We start from the raw sequence: 25,767 nt of genomic DNA, 5'->3' as shown, positions 1-25,767 counted from the left end.
CACGACTGAAGCGACTTAGCAGCAGCAACAGCAGCATATACCCTAAGATCATGGCATCTGGTCCCATCACTTCATGGGAAATAGATGCGGAAACAGTGCAAACAATGTCAGACTTTCTTTTTGGGGGCTCCAAAATCACTGCAGATGGTGATTGCAGCCATGAAATTAAAAGATGCTTACTCCTTGGAAGGAAAGTTATGACCAACCTAGATAGCATATTCAAAAGCAGAAACATTACTTTGCCAACAAAGGTCTGTCTAGTCAAGGCTATGGTTTTTCCAGTGGTCATGTATGGATGTGAGAGTTGGACTGTGAAGAAAGCTGAGTGCCAAAGAATTGATGCTTTTGAACTGTGGTGTTGGAGAAGACTCTTGAGAGTCCCTTGGACTGCAAGGAGATCCAGCCAGTCCATCCTAAAGGAGATCAGTCCTGGGTGTTCATTGGAAGGACTGATGCTAAAGCTGAAACTCCAATACTTTGGCCACCTCATGCAAAGAGTTGACTCATTAGAAAAGACTCTGATGCTGGGAGGGATTGGGGGCAGGAGAAGGGGACGACAGAGGATGAGATGGCTGGATGGCATCACCGACTCGATGGACATGGGTTTGGGTGAGCTCCGGGAGTTGGTGATGGACAGGGAGGCCTGGCATGCTGTGATTCATGGGGTTGCAAAGAGTTGGACATGACTGAGCGACTGAACTGAACTGAACTGATCCCCAGCAGTGGGACTATTGTCCAATGACAGATGAATGGTTAAAGGAGATGTGGTATATATACACAATGGAGTATTACCCAGCCACTAAAAGGAATGAAATAAGCTCATTTTTAGAGATATGGGTGGATCCAGAATCTGCCATACAGAGTAAAGTAAGTCAGAGAAAAACAAATATCGTGTATTAACGGATATAGGTGGAATCTAGAAAAATGGTACAGATGAACCTATTTCCAAGGCCAGAATAGAGATGCAGACATGGAGAATGGACATGTGGACCCAGTGGGGCGATGAGGAGGGTGGGATGAACTGGGAGATTGAGACTGACATACATACACCTCCATGTGTAAAATAGAGAGCTATAAAGCACAGGAAGCTCAGCTCAGTGCTCTGTGATGACCTAGAGGGTTGGGATTGGGAAGAGGGTGGGATGGAGGCCCAAGAGGGAGGGAATATATGTATACATATAGCTGATTCACTTTGTTGTATATCAGAAACTAACATAACATTGTAAAGCAATTATATTCCAATTTTTAAAAAATGATTGGAGCAAGAGAAGATTTAATTACAAATTAAACTTCCACCATAAACCTGCTAGAAATGGTGGACAGACTGAACAAGCAAACCCAGGGCCTGTTGGGCAAAGCAAAGGTGTGATGTCCAGGGAATCTCTCTCGGAACCTGCAGTCAGTCTGTGGGCTCCTCTGGCCCACGGCGGGGGCAGGGGCCCATTCTTACCTGGGGGCTTGGATGAGGTCTCACACAGCCCCTGTCAATGTGAGCTGTTCTTTCCTTTCCACAGAATGAAGTGATCAGCCAGCAGCTCTGTGTCATCTTCACGCACTGCTACGGGCCCTACCCCATCCCCAAGCTCACAGAGATCAAACGGAAGCAGACCTCACGCCTGGGTGAGTGGGGGCTTCCTGGGTCCAGCCCTGAACTGTTGCTTTGTGATTTGAGGACAGGAGGGAAGCAAACGCAGCCAAAGAAGAGACTGGGCATGTTGGAGGGCAAACAGGGCGGATACAGGAGTGAGGCAGGTGGAGATCGGGGTATCACCTTTGTTACATGATTAAACTGTTTGGAGAACATACGTTGGGGATATGGACAAGGGGACTCACCAGAACCTCATCCCTCCACTGAGCACCTTTCTTCTGCACATCACCGACAGTGATGACTGCCCGCGCCCTTCCAGTAGCTGGGTAGAGTCCAGAGAAGGCTGAGATCTGCATAGCCACTCTCCCCCATCCTCTCCTCTAAGAAGTTTCTCTTCCTTGAGATGGAACGAGCAGGGTACAGTGACAGGCCAGTAGGATGCTGCTAATGGAAGTCCTGCAAGGAACTGGAAGGAGAGATGAGCAAGCGTCACCCTCTAGACAAACACATCACACACACACACACGAGGGGAATGGCACTGAACTGAGGAGACAGGATGCCCTGAACTTCCATCAGGTTAACAGTAATCACTCTTCACCCTTTTTGGACACTTGCTTTGAGCTAGCCCTAGCCAAGCTCCTCCCTACCCTCTCTCAAACAATCCCTGGGCTACCCGGGAGACAGGCAGGACAGGCAGTATTATCTGGGTCACAGCTGAAGAAGACAGGGAGGCTCTGCAGAGGCTTCAGCATCAGTTCAGGTGGAGCAGGAGCATGAACCCAGTGCCCCACCAAAGCCACAATCCCATCTTTCTCCAGTTGGCCTCTGGGATTTTCCAGAAGAAACCTTTCCATCAGGCACCAATTTCATTCAGAAGATCCTGGGGCTGCTGGCAAACTGGTGAATCAACCAGGGGAAAAGGCAAATATCTGACTGCCTTTAAGCCTGAACCACGAATCTTCTTTTGCAAAGGCTTGTCTCTCACTGCCTGGGGACTGATAAAATATTACAGATAAAGGACTCCCCTTCCCATTAAGGTTGGGGACTTTCCTACTTCCTGTTTCCTTTTCCTATAAAGACCAGGAAACTCTGGAGAAATGTAAGTAGCTGAAAAATGCTATCCTTTAGCAAAGCCCCTGCTTTTGAAATAGGTGAGCTAGTTTAAATCAGTGAAAAGACTGAATTCATGGAAATGCTTTTAAGTATGTTTGTTCCTGTCACAAATAACCTATTAATTTAAATGGCACAAATTTTTGCTAAAGTAGAAAACTTAGCAGCTGAGTCAAAGGTTGCCTGGTTTTCTTTATGCCCATTCATGTCAGTCAGTTCATAGCTCAGTTGTGTCCGACTCTTTGCAACCAAATGGACTGCAGCACGCCAGGCTTCCCTATCCATCACCAATTCCCAGAGCCTACTCAGACTCATGTCCATTGAGTCGGTGATGCCATCCAACCATCTCATCCTCTGTCATCCCCTTCTCCTCCTGCCTTCAATCTTTCCAAGCATCAGGGTCTTTTCAAATGAGTCAATTCTTTGCATCAGGTGGCCAAAGTATTGGAGTTTCAGGTTTAGCATCAGTCCTTCCAATGAATATTCAGGACTGATTTCCTTTAGGATTGACTGATTTGGTCTCCTTGCAGTCCAAGGGACTCTCAAGAGTCTTCTCCAACATCCCAGTTCAAAAGCATCTATTCTTCGGTGCTCAGCTTTCTTTGTAGTCCAACTCTCACATCCATACATGACTACTGGAAAAAACATAGCTTTGACTAGATGGACCCTGGTCAGCAAAGTATTGTCTCTGCTTTTTAATATGCTGTCTAGGTTGGTCATAGCTTTTCTTCCAAGGAGCAAGCATCTTTTAATTTCATGGCTTCAGTCAGTCACCATCTGCAATGATTTTGGAGCCCCCAAAAATAAAATCTGGCACTGTTTCCATTGTTTCCCCATCTATTTCCCATAAAGTGATGGGACCGGATGCCACGATCATAGTTTTCTGAATGTTTTAAGCATGTAGGCAATCCAAAATGTAGTAAAACTGCAAGTAGTTCTACCTTGTAGAAAGCAGGTGTTAATTAAAATATTACCAGGGCAACAAATCATAAAGATCCATCAAATTTACAGACTTAAGAGAGTGAGGGTTACACTGCTAGGGCATAGCAGTAATTTCTGACATCTGGTGCTTTACAAGACACCCCTGTTACAGCAAACATTTGCAAGGGCTGTTTCAGTGACGCAGCATAAAATCTGCTCTCCTGTAGCTATAGGAGAGGACAGAACATTTTTTTTTTCTCCTGAATTTGCTGAGATTTCTTTCACTAGCAATTAAAAGGGCCTGGTTTTCAGGCCAAGTATTGGAATTCCAAAGGTCATTAGCACCAAGAGAAAGAAGGCAGGCCTGAGAAGTTCAAAGCTCACAGATAAAAGCAAAAGGACATAATATAATAATTAGTAAGTGGAACACAAAGCATATAGTGTTTTGCATCTTCAAGATAACATTCCAAGCTCAGATAACTAAAGGTGGCCAAATAGTTGTTCCTTAGGGACCTGCTTATAAGGAAAGAGAAGAGTGAGTAGTGACAAAAGTCCTGAAGTGGCATCTCCAAAAGGCCAGGAAGGTCATGTAAATGAATGAAATGGGTTTGGTGTGTTACAATAGGGAGTGGTGGGGACTGTGGCTAACTGGAGAGCACATGCCTGATTTTTTTTATAGTGTGTTGTCCTCTGCCCTCCCAGTGAATTCTGGGGGAGAATGGTAAAAAGAGCTAAAGGTAGGAGATGTCAGCAGTTTGGGAAGTGGAAGTGGCAGCTAGTTGAGGGTGGACAGTGGGAGTGAGAGTCCGAGCAGGGGAGGTGGGTTGCTGAGAAGAGGGAGAATGTTGCTCCGACCTGCTAACCGTCTTTAAAGCAAGTGGAGAAGCGAGTGTTAGTCAACTCTCTGGCCTTCCTCTGTAGCCTTTCTTCTCTTTGTTGTTGTTTAGTCGCTAAGTTGTGTCCAACTCTTTTCTGACCCTGTGGACCCTCTGTCAGGCTCCTCTGTTCATGGGACTTCCTGGGCAAGTATACTGGAGTGGGTTGCCCCTTTACCTGAAAAGTTTTAGAAGTTTGGGTTTTGTTGCATTTTTTAATAAAAAAATTTTTAAGAGCATAATTACAGATGATTTGACATTTTTATGCCTTTTTTTATATGTTTTAGATTAAATCTTTTTTATTGGGAAGAGGTCAAGAGGCTATAGGTACTGACAGAGAAATATGAGTGGAGGATACCCAAGGCCACCACCTAGGGTGAATCAACCAGGAGAATCAGCCAAAAAGGCAAATTCTGGTTCTAAGTTACAGCGGGGTCTGTGAAAGGGGCCAGACCAGGGGTCTGACTTAGAAACGGAGCATGGTGGAGTCTGGTAGGGGTAGAGGTGCATGGGCCAGTTGGTGGATTTTCGCGGAGAGACCAAAGTGCTGAGCTAAGGACGGATTGGCACCTTTTGTAGCCCCAGGAGAAATGGCTAAGATGCCAGGCAAATCGGAGGATTCCAGTGCTTAGCAATGCAGGCCCTGGAGTCAGAATGTCCACGTTCACATCCTGGCTTCTCCACCAGCCACTCGCTTGACCAAGTCACTGTGACTCCTGGCGTCATGTCCCTGTCGTTCGCCTGACAGTGGTCCCTCTCTCCCAGGGCTGAGTGAGTTTACACCTGCAGGTGCCAGCTTGCATGGTGCCTGGCACATCGTGAATGCTCAGTGAGTACTAGAGTACTCGCTATACAACTAGTTACACAGCTTCTTTTTTCTTGGAGATGTGGGCAGGAGCCTGGCTCATTTGCCTCTGATCCTGAGAGAAGGCTTGTATTTCGAATCACCTGAAACACAGCAGCAAGCAGGCAGGAACCACTTCCATCCAGAAAGGAGGGTGCTGAGCTGGAGAAGGAGGAGTGAGGTGGGGTGGGTGACCTCCTTAGAGGCCAGGTGGGTAGATGGTCACCCTCCGCACCTGGCAGTCATCTGAACTGTGGCTGGGGGTGAATCTTCTAAGGGGAAATGCTACTTTTAATCACAAGTAAGCTGTGAAGAGTCCCTGTGAAATATTGAATTCCAGTTAATTGCACGTTCCTGTAACTGATCCTGTTTCCTGTTTGGTCACGGTCTCTCCAGCGAGTATTTTATCACCATGGCCTCCCTGTCAGCTCTTATGGGCGCTTTTCCCAAAGAGGAATCCAAACATAATCCTTCTCTCCTCTAAAGCTACCCTTTCTCCCTTTCCTGTTCCAGATCCTCATTTCCTGAACAATAAAGAAATGTCAGATGTCACCTTTCTGGTAGAAGGAAGACCATTTTATGCTCACAAAGTGCTGTTATTTACAGCATCTCCAAGGTATGTATCATCAGCTTTGAAAGCACTGAATTATAAGGGTGGTTATTACTATTCTCTAAAATTCAGTTTGGGTGGTATCATCACTGAACGGGCAGATTTTCTTCTCAAAATCAAGGTTCCAAGACTATAGGGCATTTGTATACCTTGTTCAGGCAGCATGATTCACAAAGACAAAAGGAAGAAGCCACCCAGAAGTCCATCCATGGAGAACTGGATTTTAAAATGTAGTATATACATACCTTGGGCTTCCCAGGTAGCGCTAGTGGTAAAGAACCTGCCTGCCAATGCAGGAGACATAAGAGATGCAGGTTCAATCCCTGGGTGGGGAAGATCCCCTGGAGGAGGGCATGGCAACCAACTCCAGTATCCTTGCCTGGAGAATCCCATGGACAGAGGAGCCTGGCGGGCTACAGTCCATGGGGTCACAAAGAGTCAGACACGACTGAAGCAACGGCACACACACTCATATACATACATTATTCAGCCTTGAAAGGGAAGCCAGTTCTGACACATGCTGCAGTATGAATGGGGACCTTATATGAAGTGAAATACGCCTGTCATAAAAAGACATTATACTACATGATTCCTTTTATATGAACCATCAATAATCAAGTTCATGAACGTGAAAGCGGCTCAGTTATGTCCGACTCTTTTCTCCAAGCCAGACTACTGGAGTCGGTAGCCGTTCCCTTCTCCAAGGGATCTTCCCAATCCAAGGATCGAACATAGGTCTTCTGCATTGCAGGCGGATTCTTTACCAGCTGAGCTACCAGGGAAGGTCAAGTTCATAGAGACAGTAAATAGTAGGCTGGGAACTGGGGCTAGGGGAGGGGGAGTAGGAGTTGTTTTTTGAGGACAGGGTAAGTCTTGGAGATCAATCACACAATGATGTGAATATACTCCATGTAAATATTAGTAAACACACGAAACTGGTTAAGACAGTAAATTTTATGTTATGTGTTTTTTAACCACAATTTGGAAGAATACGGGGCAGTCTCTAGCATAATCAGCAGTCTTTGTGTGGCTTAGACAAGATACTGTTCCTCTGGGCAGATGGAGCACATACTGAGCACAGAGCTTCATGAGTGGAGAATGGATTGGATTGTAGCTTCCTCAGCCAGGTGTCCTCACACAACCTGAAAACTCACACTGCAGCCTTGCAATGCCTGCTGTCCAAATATCAGGGAACTTCGGCATAAGGCACTCAAAATACACAGGTCCTGAATCTTACTTTTCCTGAACCCTGGAGTTGACAACAATAAAACATCATCCCTGCAAACTCCAGGAGATAGTGAAGGACAGGGAAGAAAAATACACCATCCTTTGCATGGTTCTGTTGTGACATCATGGGAGAGCTATATCAATACTCTGTGTGTGTGTGTGTGTGTGTGTGTGTGTGTGTGTGTGTGTATGTGTTCAGTTGCTCAGTTGTGTCTGACTCTTTGCGACCCCATGAACTATAGCTTGTACCAATGATAACTTCTTAGTTTTAAGAAGGTACCATGACTATGTCGGATGATAACATCGGGGCGAACTGGGTGAAGGGCGTACTGGAACTTTCTGTACTATGTTTGCAACTCTTCTATAAATCGGAAATTATTTCAAATTTAAAGTTTAATTTATAAAAAGAGATATGTCTTAGCTTATTTCTAAATGTATTGAGTATGGGAGACTTGCCTGGTGGTTCAGTTGCTAGAATCCCCTGCACTGCAGGGGACGAGGGTTCAATCCCTAGTTGGGGCACTAAGATCGCACATGCTATGGGGCAACGAGCTCACACTGCAGCCACTGGGCATAAGCGCCACTATGAGAGAGTTTATGTGCCATACTGAAAGATCCCACATGCTGCAACTAAGACCCTCTGCAGCCAAATAAGTAAATAAATGGAGTATCAATGTGATCCACTGACTGGGTCTCTACCCACGAGGAACCTAGTTTAGCCAGTGGCAGGAAAATGCATCTAAGCTCTCAACAGAAGGTCATTCATTTAGGGAGATGGGTAATTAACAGATGTTGATGCCTATGACGTTAAATGCCCACCATGCATCAGGGCCAGCCTGGCTCAGACTCTGAGGATGCAGCAGAGGCAAGAGTCAGCAGCAGTCCCTCCCCTCTTGGAACAAAGGTTGTGTGGGAGGAGGAAGGAGTGAGTTGGAGAGCTCCATGGGCACCTGAGGAGCTTGAAATTTGAGGCAGGAAGGACTCCAGGAAGGAGGCAGCCTTTGTGATGGGCCTGCAAGGTGGAAGGGGTTTTTTGTTTCTTACTTTATTTATTCTTTTGGCCTCATGGGAGGAATCCAGGTTACCCAACTAGGGAACAAACCTGGGTCCCCTGCAGTGGAAGCTTTGAGTCCTAACCACTGGACCACCAGCTGGAATTCCCTGGACAGCATTTTAAAAGGCATTTGTTCTTTTCAAATCACCTGCTTGAGAAGTAATTTAACAGTTCTAGACCCACTCCGGTGTTCTTGCCTGGAGAATCCCAGGGATGGGAAGCCTGGTGGGCTGCCATCTATGGGGTCGCACAGAGTCGGACACGACTAAAGCGACGTAGCAGCAGCAGCAGTAGCAGCAGACACTGTTTTGTTTTTGTTTTTTTAATTTAATTTTATTTTTTAACTTTACAATATTGTACTGGTTTTGCCATATATCAAAATGAATCCACCACAGGTATACATGTGTTCCCCATCCTGAACCCTGCTCCCTCCTCCCTCCCCATACCATCCCTCTGGGTAGTCCCAGTGCACCAGCCCCAAGCATCCAATATCGTGCATCAAACTGCTTTTAACTTTAGCATTTTAACTTCAAATTTGATTATGGTATCATATCAGGGGACATCATATTAGACAATCTATGGATATGTCATCGTGTTTCCGAGTTGGGGGGATATATTACATGTTTCTATCATCAGAGAGCTGAGTCTTGCAAGCTGTGGATGTCTCTGTGAGTCTTCTTATCTCCCTTTTTATGTTCTTGCTCAGGTTCAAAGCCCTCCTCTCCAGCAAACCAACGAACGATAGCACCTGCATAGAGATCGGCTACGTGAAGTACCCCATCTTCCAGGTGAGCCCCTGCTGTGACCCGGGAGTCTGCCTGTGGGCGCGGGGCGCCAGTGGGTCCCTCCAAGCCTCCACCTGTGGATCATCCCCTGAACTGTCTTCAGCTCCCGCACTTCTGGCCCTTGTCTTCACACTGCCCCTCCCCCTTACCATCCATGCAAGCCCACAGCGTTAATTGAGCACCTGCTCTGTGCCCAACACTGTGCTGGGGCCTGGAGACACAAGGATAAAGGACATTCTCCTCCTGGGGCCTCACAATCCAGAATGGATAACTGAGTAATTAGTCAGTTACAATGTAAAGTTGGAGTGCTCGTCAGAGAACCAATGTGCTGGGACAACTCAGAGCAGGGAGACTGGGGAAGGCCCCTGATGGGGCGCCTGCTGGAATAGTGCAGGCTGAAGAGAACCTGGTGAACTGCGGGCAGGCCTGGGGCTTAAGAAAGGGAGTTAGACGGACTTCATTGGTGGTCTAGTGGCTAAGACTGAGTTTCCAGTGCAGAGGGCCTGGTTTCAATCCCTGGTTAGGGAACTAGATCCCACATAATACAACGAAGAGTTTACACGCTGTGACTAAAAAAATCTCACATGCCACAACTAAAGATCCCGCATGCTGAAATGAAGATTGAAGATCCCACGTGCTGCAACTAAGATCCAGTGCAGCCAAATACATAAATTTAAAAGGGGGATGGGGCCAGTTAGAACACTGCAGGCAGGGAACAGGAGGTATGAAGTCCCCAAAGATGATTGAGCCCAGTGTGATCAGGAACCAGTGGACTTTAGGGAATCCAGTGTCATGTTAATATTAATAGGCTAATTAATAGTTAATGTCAATAGGTTAATAGTTAATATTAATAGGTTCAGGTTAATAGGTCTGAACCTAACGTGAATAGCAAGGAAGGCTTGTCAGAGGCCAGATGACATGGCCATATCTCTGTTCGATTGATGGTGATACCGTTTGGTTTATCAGGCACCTTTGAGGGGAGCACAGCAGCATTCTTCCTTTTCCTACATCCTTCATGTCTGGCTTTGGTATCGGGTGATGGTGGTTTCATAGAAGATATTTGGGAGTGGTCCTTCCTCTTCAGTCTTTTGGAAGAGTTTGAGAAGGGCCAGTGTATGTTCTTCTTTGTGTGTTCAGTAGAATACACCTGTGAAGCCATATGCTCCTGGATTTCGTGCCTGATTCATAAATCCAGCCCCTCAGTGACATCTCACAGCTAATAGAAATTCACACCCCTAGCTAGCCTCACAGCCCTATTTCTGGGGTTCTGCATCTCATCAGGGGTGTGAAGGCTGGTGGGCTGCTTACATCATCGAGGAGCCTGCAGGGGAGACTGTGGCCCCTCCCTGCTGTCCTCCTATAGCCAGGGCTAGTAGGCCAATGTGGGTGACCTGGGGATGGAGTTTATAGCATTCTGATCATGACCTGATTCCTCCAGTTCAGTTTCAGAAGGAAAGCCCTGGGAAGAAGTGGGGAAGACACAGCCTGGCCCTCAGGAGACTCACATTCCAGGAGGGTTGAGGAGACCACGCAGAGATAAGCAGGTGTCAGGGCTGGCTAGGGTCTCGGGGCAGAGGTCCTGGTCTGGGCTGTGAAGGACAGAGCTGCATTTCAGGATCTAAATGCTACACCCCTGGGTTTAAACAGCAGCATCCCCCTGTTTAAAATCATTATCCTTCATGTGACCTTGAAAAAACTACCCAGCCTTTCTGAGCCTCAGTTTCCTTATCTGGTGAATAGGAGGGAAAGGATATTCCAGAGGGAGAAAGAGCACAAACAAAGGCACAAAAGTGGGAAGTCCTGGTGTGTGTTAGAGGGAAAGTGATTATAGTCCATTCGGCTGTGTCTTAAGGTAGACTGGACACTGAAAAAATACATTGGAACCACATCAGATCAGATCAGATCAGTCGCTCAGTCATGTCCAACTCTTTGCAACCCCATGAATCGCAGCACGCCAGGCCTCCCTGTCCATCACCAACTCCCGGAGTTCACTGAGACTCACGTCCATCGAGTCAGTGATGCCATCCAGCCATCTCATCCTCTGGCGTCCCCTTCTCCTCTTGCCCCCAATCGCTCCCAGCATCAGAGTCTTTTCCAATGAGTCAACTCTTCTCATGAGGTGGTCAAAGTACTGGAGTTTCAGCCTTAGCATCATTCCTTCCAAAGAAATCCCAGGGCTGATCTCCTTCAGAATGGACTGGTTGGATCTCCTTGCAGTCCAAGGGACTCTCAAGAGTCTTCTCCAGCACCACAGTTCAACATAGTAGATGCCAAATGCCAGTGGCCAGATGATGGTTCTTCCCTCCATTTACTAACCTTGGTCCCCCAGATCCTGTAATTCAGAGTGCTACCAGGAAGCCACCATGCCCTCACAGTAAGCCCTAAAGCCCGTTCAGGTGCCTATATTTCCACCATTAGAGATGCATTCCTTTGGTTATGTTGACACTTCAAAATAAAGAATCCTTATAGAATAAGCATGGGCAAGACATTCTCTTCTCTGAACCTCATTTTCCCCATTTTTAACTCCAACTATGAATGAGGCACTGGCCTTTGCTTGCATGTAGTTATCTGAATAAATCTTGCTACTTTTAGAGGTAGGGAAACAGGTCCAGAGACCTTGGTGCCAGTCAATGACAGAGCCATTATTTGAACCCAGTCTGGTCTTTGTTGTTGCTATTCAGTCGCTAAGTCGTGTCCAACTCTGTGACCCCATGGACGGCAGCACGCCAGGCTTCCCTGTCCTTCACTATCTCCCAGAGTTTGCTAAAGCTCATGTTCATTGAGTCGGTGATGCCATCCAACTATCTCATTCTCTATTGCTCCCTTCTCCTCCTGCTCTCAATCTTTCCTAGCATCAGGGTCTTTTCCAGTGAGTTCGCTCTTCACATCAGGTGGCCAAAGTATTGGAGCTTCAGCTTCAGAATCAATCCTTCTGAAAAAGATTAAGGATTACTGCTGGGCATACACACTGAGAAAACCAGAAGGGAAAGAGACACAAGTACCCCAATGTTCATCGCAGCACTGTTTATAATAGCCAGGACATGGAAGCAACCTAGATGTCCATCAGCAGATGAATGGATAAGAAAGCTGTGGTACATATACACAATGGAGTATTATTCAGCCATTAAAAAGAATACATTTGAATCAGTTCTAATGAGGTGGATGAAACTGGAGCCTATTATACAGAGTGAAGTAAGCCAGAAAGAAAAACACCAATACAGTATACTAACGCATATATATGGAATTTAGAAAGATGGTAACAATAACCCTGTGTACGAGACAGCAAAAGAGACACTGATGTATAGAACAGTCTTATGGACTCTGTGGGAGAGGGAGAGGGTGGGAAGATTTGGGAGAATGGCATTGAAACATGTAAAATATCATGTATGAAATGAGTTGCCAGTCCAGGTTCGATGCACGATACTGGATGCTTGGGGCTGGTGCACTGGGACGACCCAGAGGGATGGTATGGGGAGGGAGGAGGGAGGAGGGTTCAGGATGGGGAACACATGTATACCTGTGGTGGATTCATTTTGATATTTGGCAAATCTAATACAGTTATGTAAAGTTTAAAAATAAAATAAAATTAAAAAAAAAAAAAAAAAGATTAAGGATTGATTTCCTTTAGGATTGACTGGTTTGATTTCCTTGCAATCCAAGGGACTCTCCTTCTCCAGCACCACAGTTTGAACACAAAGAGAAACAAAATAATAATAGAAGCTCTGTTTCTTGTGCAGCAGCTATGTGCAGGGCTCCAAACCAGCAGTGCCCAGGCTCAGCTGTGCAGTGGAATCATTTGAGGAGCTTTGACGATTCCCAGTGTCCAGGCTGTCATTCAGAATCTGGGCTGCAGCTCAGGCATCAGCATTTTTAAGTCTCCACCCTCTGCCATCATCCAAAGTCATGTACAGCCAAGGTGGAGAACCAGTGCTCTAAGTTACAGTGTTTCTCAAATTTTAGGAAGCATCAGAATCTCCAGGATAAGCAGTGGGGGTGAAGAGAGTTGCCGTTAAGCCACAAAACTTGCTAAAATGCAGATTCCTGGGCCCCACCCCCAGAGTTCCTGATTCTATAGGCCTGGGATGGGGCCTGAAAATTCATATTTCTTATGAGAACATAGGTGATGCTGATGCTGCTGGTCCAGGGACCCACTCTGAGAACCATGCCCCGTGTCATCTAATTCAGTTCAGGCCTCCCAGCTCCCTCTCCAGGTGGCTCTTCTCCCCCTGAACAAACAGGTAGAGGAAGTGGCCAAGCTGAACTTCAGGCTCAGGCCTGGCTGACTTCCAGACCTGATCTCTTAACTGTCTCCCTGCTATGGGGCCTTGGGTCCTCCCTTAAAATCACCCAGCCCCAAGGAAAGGCCCATTAGTGTTTGGAGCATGAGCCCAATGCTGAAAACCATGCACCCCCTTCCCCAGCTCTCCAAGTACTCGGGGAAGGGCACTTATGCCATCAAGCCTAGGACTAATTGGAGGGGTTCTTGTCATCAGAACCTGACTTGTGGTAGGCACTCAATAAATGTTTGCTGTGGGGGGCTAGTTGAATGAGAGACCTACACAGGAAGGCACGGCCCCAGAGGAATCGAACGCCTGTATTTACTTTTGGCTAGGGAAAGCTTCCCAGCCACGTTAGCCTTGAGTTACTGTAATTGGCAGAGAAGATTGAGCAGACCCCGGGGAATTCTCCACGTGCCTGCCCCTTCCCCATAAAAGAAGAAAAGCCTCATTCGTGGCTCAAAATAGGCCAAGTCAGGCTGAATCTGACCCAGAAGGAGGCTCCCAGGGGCCAGCTCACTTCCCTTCCATGCTGAACAGAAGAATTTTAGTAAATGAGATGGCTTTGAGTTTCCTCCTGCAAGACTGTTTAACATCACAAGGGGCAAGAGCCCCTTGCAACTGAGGCTGCAGCCGGGAGCAGGGCCTCCACCAGGCTGTGGACGCCATTTACATCCTGCTTCATGCAGGTTGGCAGCTGCCAAGAAAAACAACTCCATAAACGGACCCTTTGGCCTAATCAGGGTCCGTTTCACCCCCTTGCAGAAAAGGCTCGTGCTGGCTGAGTCTGAAGGTGCCACAGCACAGCCCAATTTAATTCCATTAGCCCCATGGTTAATGGGGCTCCATGCCTGCTCCTGAAAGCAACATTACCAGTCAACAACGCAACCTTGAGGAAATGAGATAGCATGCTGGAGAAGTGCTTTGTAACTGGAGAGACCCTGTTTTCAGGACAGTTATTATTATGGCTCTTACCATCACTATTATTGATTTGGCCTTTATAAAAGAGAGGTCCTTGGGGAATAAGTGGTTGGGAGCAGGAGACCAAACCAGTCAATCCTAAAGGAAATCAACCCTGAATACTCACTGGAAGGACTGCTACTCAAGCTGAAGCTCCAATACTTTGGCCACCTGATGCAAACAGCCGACTCATTGGAAAAGACCCTGATGCTGGGAAAGATAGAGGGCAGGAGAAGAAGGGGGCAACAGAGGATGAGATGGTTGGATGACATCAATGGACATGAGTTTGAGCAAACTGCAGAAGATACTGAAAGTCAGGGAAGCCTGGCGTGCTTCAGTCCATGGGCTTGCAAAGAGTCGGACACAACTTAGTGACTGAACAAGAACAGTTGAGATTAGAAGGAGAGGAGGGAGGAGTGGCAGGTGAGATCTTAAAAAGTAAATTGATCCAAAGCAACAGCATTCATTTCAGCAACAGTGAAAAAGTGGAAACAACCCACTTGTCCATCAATTGATGGATGGATACACAAACTGTAGTACATCCCTACAACGGGATGTTGTTGGGCAGTAAAGAAGTGAAGGAGTGTGATACAAGTGACCTTGAAAATACCACACCAAGTGAACAAAACTAGATGCAAAAGAGCACATGTTGTACAATGTCATGTATATGAAATGTCCAGAACAGGCAAATCATAGTAGATGTCATGACTGACCCAAGGAGGAAATGGGAGAGACTGCTAACAGGCACGAGGTTTCTCCAGAGGGGAGTTGAAAATGTTCTAAAATTAGAACACAGGGAAGTGGTGGGACTTCCCTGGCGGTCCAGTGGTTAAGACCACACTGCCACTGCGGGGGGCACAGATTGGATCCCTGGTATGGGAACTAAGATTCTGCATGCCAAGTGATGTGGCCAAAATAAAGTAAAATTAGCTTATGGTGGTGGTTGTACATTTTGAATACACTGAAATCCACTGAACTGGGTGCTTTGGTTTTTGCTGCACTGGGTCTTCACTGCTGCGCACAGGCTTTTCTAGCTGAGACGAGCAGGGGCCACTTCATAGTGTGGTGCGCCGGCTTCTCGTTGCAGGGGCTCCTCTCGTTGCAGGGCACAGGGTCTAGGCATGTGGACTTCAGTAGCTGCATCACATGGGCTCATAGTTGGGGCTCACAGGCTTAGTGGCTCCAGGACATGTAGAATCTTCCTGGACCAGGGATCAAACCCGTGTCCCCTGCATTGGCAGGCGGGTTTTTAACCACTGTACCACCAGAAAAGTCCGAACTCTGTACTTTAAATCAAAACATTTTTAGATTCCACATATCGGTGATATCATATGGTCTTTTTCTTTCTGATTTACTTTACTTAGAATGATGATCTCTAGGTCTATCCATGTTGCTGCAAATGGCATCATTTCAGTCTTTTTTTATGACTAATATTCCATTGTGTGTATATATATATGTATTCGTAGATAGATATAGATACACACACATCTCCTTTATCCATTCATCTGTCAATGGACATTTAGGTTGTTTTCATGTCTTAGCCATTGTAAATAGTGCTGCTGTGAGCATTGGGGTGCATGTATCGTTTCAAATTACAGTTTTGTCTGGATACATGCCCAGGATTTGGGATTGCTGGATCATATAGCAAGACTATTTTGGGGTGTTTTTTTTAAGGAGCCTCCACACTCTTTTCCTCAGTGGCTGCACCCATTTACATTTCTACCAGCAGTGCGGTAGCAGTCCCTTTTCTCCACACCCTTTCCAGCATTTATTATTTGTAGATTTTTTAATAATGGCCATTCTGGCCTGTGTGAGGTACAACTTTGTTATAGTTTTGATTTGCATTTATCTAATAATTGGCCATGCTGAGCATCTTTTCATATGCCTATTGACCATGCGTATGTTTTCTTTGAAGAAATGTTGATTTAGGTCATCTGCCCGGTTTTTGGTTGGGTTATTTGTTTTTTGTCGTTGAGTTACATTAGAAGCGATTACTTTAAACCCACTTGCAAAAAGTAGATTGAGATCAGTCACAAACGATGTTGAATGACCTGAGAAAGAAAATGGAAGGTCATTCATACTAGAAAAAGATTTTTCATCCTCAGAAAAAATTAAAAAGCTAACATTTACTGAGTTCTTGCCATGTATCTGCCAGGTCCCTATTAGGCCTGTTACATGTATTAACTCATTTAATTTTCATCACAACCCCATGAGGTGGGTGATATTATCCCCACTTTACAGATGATGAAACTGAGGCATAGAGGGCTTAACGTAATTCAGGTCTCACAGCTTTTAAGTGGCAGAGCCAAGTCAGAAACCGAAGCAGTTCAACTCCAGGACCTTGCTCTTAACCACTGTCCTGAATTGGTCACTGACCGTCAGAGCCGGCAGGGACCACAGAGGGCAACCCAGTCCAGTCACCTCATTGTACAGACATCCAGGGAGGGGATGTAAACAGTCTACAGGTTTTTCCAGCACAGCGGCTTAGGGTCAGGCGGCTAAAGTCAGCGTGTCACCTAGGCAGGCAGAAAACAGAATGTGGAGGCTGTGGCCAGTGGGGCGGGCACACAGCACCTAAGGTTTTAACACTAGCTTCATGGGAGGTGGTGACGGCAATACTGTCGCAGCCTTGGGCTTCATTCTACCCAAGAGACACCACTTTCCCAAGCTCTGGGACTTTACACACCATCCAGTCACGTGTATGAAGCCTGGCTTGGACAGTTCACACCATCAATAAAACACTGAGACCCTGGGCCCTTAATGACTTCATCTTGGCCCTTATCCAGCTATAATAAGGAGAAGGTGGTCTTGTGGTGGCCCAGAGTCACCCTCTGAAGCTGAAACCAGAGGTTTGGGGTCAAACCGGGTCATGTTCCCAGGAGAACTGCGGCTGGTTCAGGGTCTTTAAGTCATGCCACGTGTGCTGCAGTTCTGGGCAGCTCAGTGGGGTTGGGAGTGAAAAGACAACCCATGATTGTCACCCATAGATGGGGGAAACTGTTCTGGGGAGCAGAGTTTAGAATTTCTTAATTTGGCCCTGAGGGCGAACCACAGGGCAACAGATTACAGCATGGTGTAAGAAAACATATCTGGCCTATAAAACTTGTGAATGGAACTTCTTCCTGAAAGGCAGCAATCCAGGGGGCATGGCCACCCCTGTGAAGGGATGCCACGCAGGGACTCAGAGCCACTCTGAGGCTTCAACTGGGTGGCTGTAAGATGACCATGTCTATGTGCCATGGGCTCTTTACTCACCGTGTTCTGTCTTCCAGCTGGTTATGCAGTATCTCTACTACGGTGGCCCAGAGTCGCTTCTCATTAAAAACAACGAGATAATGGAGGTGAGGAGCCTGCTGTGGTCCTGAGTGGGTGGCTTACATGGGTGGTGTCTGGGGGCAGCCTGTGTCTGGTTTTCATTTGGATGCAGGCTTGGGGGTCCTGCCTGCCTCCCTTAGATCTCTCAAGGACTTCTCCCTAGAGCCCCTCCCTGGAAGGCTGGGGTGCTGGATGCGCTAGTCCGATCTCTTTCAATAGCAGCTGAGTGAAGCCTAATTTTATCTGGCCCTGGGGGTGGAGGAAAGGAAATTTACTGAAGAGTCTGAGGCTACCTCTAGTTCCAGGCACAGCTGGGGCTCAAATAGCATCATCAGAAACTATCCTTGACGATTTCTCCCTTGTCATTTGTAGGAAAAACATTTCATCTGAAAGCTTTCCTCAAATCTCAGCGTGTCCATTGAGGCAGAAGCTAAGAGGCAATTACAAGCTCTCCCGGCTTCACTCAGCAGTTCCCTGGCTCTCCCCATCTCCTGTCCACCTCTCATAACTCTGTGTTCTCCCCTTCCTTGCTCCTCAGGCCTTGTTTCTGCTCCCATCTGTCCAAAGCCAAGATTTCCCCTGCTCCTTCCTAGGAGTGGGACTCTTGTGTCAAAGGTGGTAGCTTTAAGTGAGTGGAAGTCGCTCATGTCCAACTCTTTGCGACCCCATGAACTATACAGTCCATGGAATTTTCCAGGCCAGAGTACTGGAGTGGGTAGCCGTTCCCTTCTCCAAGGGATCTTCCCAACCCAGGGATTGAACCCAGGTCTCCTGCATTGCGGGCGGATTCTTTACCAGCTGAGCCACCAGGGTAGCTTTAAACCGGAAGCTAAAATCACTCTACTAGTCCTGAGAGAAAGAGCCAGGACCCCATTCAGGTGCCGGAAGTCTGGGGGGCCTGATGAGAGATGTTAAAACATGAGGAGTCGTTCAAGAAGTGACCCCTCATGGTGGTTCACACGTGGACTCTGTGCCAGACTGGCTTCAAATCCAGGCTCTGCCCCTTCTGTGATCTTGGACCAGTAATTTAACCTCTCTCATCCTCAGCTTTCATACTTACAGAATGGGGACGACAATATCTACCCCACTGGGTTTTGAGATCTTAAGAGTTTCTGTTTGTAAGATGCTTACCACAGTGCCTGGCGTGTGTCACAGGCCCTGTGTGTTCACTGTGGAGCCCTTTATCCCTTTGTTCTTATTCTGTGAAACCTTCCGTGGTCACTCCCCCACCCCCGAAAGTTCCTCTCTTGTCCCTCTGGACCACTCCTCTGACAAATCACAGCCTCAGAACTTAGACTGCACTCTGAGGACTCAGACTCTTTTATAAACCTTTAAAAAAGCTATTTTCAAATTAAAATAATGAACATACATTTCAATCATGTAAATAATACAGAAGAGCTTTGTAATACTTAAAAAGCCCCTCATCCAGCCATCTCCCTTCCATCCCTCAGTCTTTTCCCCAAAGGCAATCCCTTTGAATTCTTGCTTCAGTCCTTTTCTTGCCCTTCCTCTGTTCAGCATCTTCCAAGGCCAGGTACCGTGCTCAGGGCTGGGATACAACTGTGATGCAGAGGGGCAGAGATCCCTGCCCTCCCGGTCTCTGGGGAAGGTGATGGGCATGACATCATGTCTGGTGTGAGAAGGGCTGTGAAGAAGACTAAGACAGGTTAAGGGAGACAGACAGTGATGGAGTGAGGAGACCTGAGGTGATATCTGTGTTGAGACCTGAATGAACGGAGGAAGTGAGTCACCTCGATATCCATCCTGCTAACTAAGAGCATTCAGGCTTCCCAGGTGGCTCAGTGGTGAAGAATCTGCCTGCCGATGCAGGAGGTACAAGAAACACAGACTGAATCCCTAAGTCAGGAGGATCCCCTAGAAGAGGAAATGGTAACTGGGTCCAGTATTCTTGCCTAGAAAATTCCATGGACAGAGGAGCCTGGTGGGCTACAGTCCATGGGGTCACAAAGAGTCTGACGCAACTGAGCATACACACAAATAAAAACGTTGACCCTTATTTCTGGACGTAACAATTTTAAGCATCTTTGATTGACTTCCTGCTTCAATAGATGCAAATCTCATTCACTTCGACCCCACACCTCCCCTCTGCCATCTGCCCCCACGGTCGAGTTCTGTTGCCGGGTCCTAGGCCACCTGTGTAACCTTTGTGCCTTAAAGTGATGTATCGGCGCTTTATTCTCAGTGCCTGCACCTTGGGTTCCACTGTAGGAGATGAAGGGTTTTCTCACCACAGTCTTTGCTTTCCTTCCACCTCCCAACCTCTAACAGGTTCTTTTTATGCTTTTTAGCTCCTGTCTGCTGCTAAATTTTTCCAGCTGGAGGCTTTGCAGCGACACTGTGAGATTATCTGTGCAAAAAGCATCAATACTGACAACTGTGTGGATATTTACAACCATGCCAAGGTAATCAATCCCATTCTCATTGTCCAAGCATGCCCCATGCACTTTTGTGGGAGAGGCTTTGTCTGCAGATGCTCTGAGTCTGGGCAGAGGGTGGATGCTGGGTCTGTGCATTCAGGCCGAGCTGACCTCGTTCTTCCTAAGGTCTGCTTCCTGCTCTAGGAGAGATGTCTTTCCCTTCTTCTGCCCCTCCAGAATACAGTGGAAGCAGAAAGCCAGAAGTTTTAAAAGCATAATCATCCTCAAACTCCAGCATGAATCACATTGCAGGCTCTGCTTCAGCAGGCCCAGGCTGGGCCCTGGTTCTGCATTTCTAACAAGCTCTCAGGTGAAGCCTCTGCACCTGGTCTAGGCCACAGGCCACACACTTAAGCAGCCAGGTTCTGGAACAGTGGTTCTCCAAGTGGTCTCCAATCCGGCAGCACCAGCATCATCCGGGAGCTTGTCAGAAATGCACATTAGAGGCCCCACTCAGACCTACTGAGACAGAAACTGGGGGGTGAGGCCTGGTCGTGTGCAGCTTTGCAAGCCCTCCAGGTGATTCTGGGGTTGTTCATGGGGGAGAACCATTATTCTGGAACTGAGGTTCCCAACACTAGCTGCATTGAAGAATCAGCTGGGCACTCACTTAAAATCCCCATGCCTGGGACCTCTCACAGACCAATTCATCAGTCTCTGGGGGTGGAACCTGGGAAAAAGATATTTTTTTCATAACTTCCTAGGTGACTCTCAGATGTGCCAAGGTTGAGAACAGGTTGTCAATGCTAAAGAAGTCCAAGGAGTCCTCCTAGCCAGGTGGACCCAACCCCTGGAGAGACATTTGGAATCTCTGTTTGGCCTTTCACCCCAGATCTCTGCTGGGGAGTCCAGGAATCTATATTTTAAGCAGGCTCCTAGGGCGACAGTTGTGATTTCAGCCCTAAGACCAATCCTCACTCCAGTTTTTGGAGTAAAATCAGTGAACCACCAATTTCATCCAATCCATTTCACAAGTGGAGGTTAAAATCATGTGGCCAGGTACCACTTCATTTTGGTTCATGTGCTCAGGACAGGGGGATTAGCATCTGCTAGAAAGAAACAATGAGATGAATTAGGAGTTCATTTAAAACAAAGCATGCCTCTTTGATAGAACTGGAGCTCAGCACATATGCCTCCCACATCCACAGTCTGTAGAGGAACCACTGATGTGAATAACAGTTATTCCGCTTGTTGTTAAAAAAAAAAAACAAGTCATGGTTGAGATATTATTTTGTCTTAAGTCAACATTCTCTAAGCCCTTTTCATGTGCAGCCCCTGTGCTTAGAGCCTTGTTGCATTACCTTTTTTAATGCTCACCACAATCCTTTCATTAGCCCATGTTATAACAAGGAAGCAGAGGCTCAGAGAGGTGAAGTAACTTGCTTAAGGTCACATGACTGTGACTGAGATTTTTTTTTCCACTGTGGTAAAATATATGCAATGTGAAACTTACCGTTTACCATGAAACTTACCATAAGTGTCTACCTCAGTGGCATTAAGTACATTCACATTGTTGTACAACCATCATCACTATCCATCTCCAGGACTTTTCATCTTCCTAAACTGAAACTCTATACCCATTAAATACAAGCTCCCCATTCCCCCCTCCTCCATGGCCCCTGGCAGCCATCATCCTACCCTCTGTCTCTATGAGTTCTACTGCTCTGGGTATCTCATATAAGTGGAATCATACAGTATTTGTTTGGCTTATTTTTGTGGCTGGCTTCTTTCATTTAGCACAATGTCTTTAAGGTTCATCCATGATGTAGCATGTGTCAGAATTTAATTTCTTTTTAAGGCTGAATATATTCCATTGTATGTATATACCATACAACGTGCATTCATCCTTGTACACTTGGGTTGCTTCCACCTCTTAGCTACTGTGAATAATGCTGCTGTGAACAGGGGTGTGCAAATATCCATTACAGTCTCTGCTTTCGGTTCTTTGTGTGTATATGCCTAGAAGGGTAAACCTCACTTCAAAGCGCGGGTTCTTCCTTGTGTTTACAGTCTGCCCTAATACATGTTTGAAATATTTGTGATAATTCTTGATACTCAGAAGATTTTCTGATTGGTCATTAGTAAATCAAAAGATACAGGGAGGCTACTTGCTCCCCACCAGCAGTGGGTGTTTTGGTTAAATGAGGCTTTTACCAAAACCTGGTTTCTTGGGACACAACAAAAAAAATTTTTTTATCTTAAACTGGTTACTTTGCAGAAAAAGCATCCAGAGAAAACTCTGTACCCAGGAAGAGGGCCTGATTAGTTTCACCTTCCTCTGCCCCGTCCCCTGGCCATGGACACCCAAATTGCCCTGTGAACCCCACATCCACAGTGGCTTTGCCGTGGCCTGTCTCCTTGGGAATGCAGCAAGGCCTGCACGCCACAGTCCCATTTTAATCACTTCAGCCTCCTTGGCAGGCAGCTTCTGTAGCTCTCTTGCTATTTAATAATGCAGCCAACGCAACGTGAGCCCGGACTGGGAATACGTTTGTGCTACAGGCTCACAGCACCTATGGCAAAGAACTGCCTCTTTCATGTATGTGCCTCTGCAGCCAGAGCTTGGCCTTTTGCAGACGCCAGCCTCTGCCTACCCTTTCAGCCTCATTCTGGGACATTTCCAAAGTCAACACCTGCCCTTCATGATACTTGCATGGAGGCCAGGGCGGTGCCAGCCCCCACCCCGTGCCCCTCTATGCGCTGCTTGCCCGGCGCTGTGGACCCTGCAGCATTAACAGTCACCTGCCCTGTGGATTCTGTTACTGGCAGGTTGTGCTGCAGACTGAGGCTGGTTTGGTAAAAGAGCCAGAAAAGAAAGAAACCAACACTTGGTTTGGAACCCTCAGAAATGCAGGCATTCAGGTACTAACAACCATGTTTCAAGTATCAGCAAGTTCTTGGCAGCATTACTTCTGTTGTGCACAGAACCATTGGCGACATCTTTGGAGTTTTATCGAGAGGAGAAGTCCAGCCCATAAATGCATGGCTTCATCATCTTTGTTTTCCTAGCAAAGCTGTCCCAAACTATTCAGTCATGAAGAAGAGGCTCTGGAGCCTCTGATGGCTCTTGCAGGGTGTCTTTCAGCTTGAGAAAAAGAACAAGCCTGTTCATCAAATTGAATCTAAGCTAAGGCAGTAAACTCAATGGGGCACTGTGATGAGAACATGGGTTAGGAAACCAAGGGATTCGTCCCCTAGTATTTATTGAGTGCCCACTATGTACCAGGAATTGTATACATATTTGAATGTGTGTATTCAGATGTGTAATACACATCTGGTAAGACATGGTCTCTGCACTTGAAAAAATTTTTGTCTAGGACAGGAGTCAGCAAAATTCTTCTGTGATGATCCAGGTAAATATATTCACAGAGGCCATGTGGTCACTTTGATCCTCCTCAGCTGTGCCTTTGTAGCGCAAAAGCAGCCAGAGACAATATACAAATGAATGGGTGTGGCTGTGTCCTAATAAAACTTTATTTATAAAACCAGGTAGTGGGCCACATTTGGCACCGAGGCCTGTAGTTTGTCAACTGTTGGTCTAGATGGTGAGAGTTCCAGTCCCAGTTCTGTCTGTAATTAGATATGTAAAAGTAGGCAAGCATATGATGTATAGTCACCATTCAGTAAATATCACCATGTATAAACTTAGATCAGATCAGATCAGTTGCTCAGTCGTGTCCGACTCTTTGTGACCCCATGAATCGCAGCACGCCAGGCCTCCCTGTCCATCACCAACTCCCAGACTTCACCCAGACTCATGTCTATTGAGTCAGTGATGCCATCCAGCCATCTCATCCTCTGTCGTCCCCTTCTCCTCTTGCCCCCAATCCCTCCCAGCATCAGAGTCTTTTCCAATGAGTCAACTCTTCACATGAAAGTACTTATTCTCTAATTACACTAGCTTACAATAAAAAACTCTCCTATACAAAGCAAGTGGCTAGGAGTGGTAAGAGAAGGGGACTCTCTGTGTCCCCAGAATCAGAGATAGGCAACTCTGAGCCTCAGTTTCCCCACATGTACAATGAGGCCTTTTCTCTGTAACTCAAAAAACTGGATTCATCTTGAAAGAATTAAAACATTCCTAAATGGCAACCCACTCCAGTATTTTTGCCTGGAGAATCCCAGGGACAGAGGAGCCTGGTGGGCTGCCGTCTATGGGGTCGCACAGAATCGGACACAACTAAAGCGACTTAGCGGCAGCAGCAGAAAGAACTCTTCCAGCTCCAGGATACTATGCATCTGTGTAACATTTGGGTAATAACAAACCTACTCACTTGATAAACCTCAATAAGCTCCCTAAGCCTCTCACAGAATAAGCTGGTATGTCCATGTCTTAAATAGAGCATGGTACTCACTAGTCCAAGCCCCCTCATTTTGTGGTTTGGGAAACTGAGGCCCAGAGAAGTGATTTGACCTGCCCAAAGTTGCATATGATTTTTATGAAGACAGGTCATTGGCTCACTGAATTATCACATGGGGTCAGTGAGTTCAAGGTTACAGGCTTGGTCCTACTATGGGCCAGTTAGCTGAACTAGGTTCTGTAGATACAGCCAATTCCCCTTATCCTAACCTAGCCACCTACTTTGTCCACGTGGGTCCCTGGATATAAATGAGTGAGATGAGAGTAATAATTACAAATAGTGTACATTTAGCATGACAGCTAATATTGAATGAGTGCTGATGCTGACTGCAAACAGCCACTGTTCTGAATGTGCCATGTATCACCTCACCTAAGGCCAGCAACAGCTTATTAGGTGGGTATTATTATTTGCTCCCATTTTAGAGATAGAAATACTGGGACACAGAGGTTCAATAACTCGCTCAGCAGCAGATGGCTGGAACGGCACAGTCTGGAATAAATTCCAGAGCCCCCCTCCCTCAGCGCCCTTGCTATCCTGCCTTCCCTAAGTGTGCAGATGACAGAGTCCCACCATCAGTTACGTTCCACTCAGTACCCCCAACAGGTCCATGATGCGAGGACATAATTTCCAGTTTGAAAATAAGGAACCTAAAGCCAAAGGCCAAATAAAGCACCTTTGGTCACAAATTCAGAAGAATGGGGGAACCCTGATTTGAATCCAAGTCTCCCACTCATTCCTCCATTGCCCTGTAGGCACTGCCTCATTATCATTCCACCATCCCCAGCGAGCAGCTGGAAATGCATCTGTGGCTTAATAGACAGAATATCAGGGAGTTCAGAACAATGAATTCCACATTCAGATAATTTAGATAATTCAGCATCTAAATAAAGCAGCAGGATATCATCTCAGGGAGCACATAACTAACTTCTGAGCATGCAGCTCATTGCAAGAGAGAGACTTGCAAGCTTTGAAAACCAAAGAAAAGGCCTGAAGACAGACAGCCAGCCCTCATACCCACATTTGTTTCTTCATCTCAAACGTGAATTCCTCTAGCAAGCATGTTTCCAAGATTTAATGGTATCAGGCTAGAGGCAGTGCATCCTAATGGTTAAACACACAGCCTTCAAGACTTGAGTTACAGGGTTCACCTCCTGGTTCTGCCTTTGACATGTTGTCTGAATTTTTGTCAGCTACTCTCTTGTCTCAGCTTCCTCATCTATAAGTCAGAGGTGGTAATAGTACCTGCCTCAAGGAAATTTGAAGATTAAATGAGATGATGCACATAAAGTGTCTAAGCATGATGCTCTCAATACATGTTTGCTGCTGGTATTGTAACTCTGAGAGTGAACTGCTCATTCACACATTCAGCAAATCCGTACAGTGTCTACTGTCTGCCAAGTCT

General features: G+C 46.5%; 1 protein-coding gene across 1 annotated transcript in view; it reads left to right on the top strand.

Annotated features, from left to right (window-relative positions):
- The window catches only part of ABTB3 (ankyrin repeat and BTB domain containing 3), a 327,499-nt gene that overhangs the window by 298,828 nt on the left and 2,904 nt on the right, over positions 1-25,767 (top strand). Inside the window, exons 12-16 of the mRNA XM_055574802.1 lie at positions 1,515-1,620; positions 5,852-5,954; positions 8,936-9,017; positions 17,524-17,592; positions 19,876-19,989. Coding sequence (XP_055430777.1) covers positions 1,515-1,620; positions 5,852-5,954; positions 8,936-9,017; positions 17,524-17,592; positions 19,876-19,989 — 474 coding nt within the window. The remainder of the gene's footprint in view (positions 1-1,514; positions 1,621-5,851; positions 5,955-8,935; positions 9,018-17,523; positions 17,593-19,875; positions 19,990-25,767) is intronic.

Source organism: Bubalus kerabau, chromosome 1, assembly GCF_029407905.1.
Source record: "Bubalus kerabau isolate K-KA32 ecotype Philippines breed swamp buffalo chromosome 1, PCC_UOA_SB_1v2, whole genome shotgun sequence".
Lineage (NCBI taxonomy): Eukaryota > Metazoa > Chordata > Mammalia > Artiodactyla > Bovidae > Bubalus > Bubalus kerabau.
This window is presented reverse-complemented; position numbering and strand designations above follow the sequence as displayed.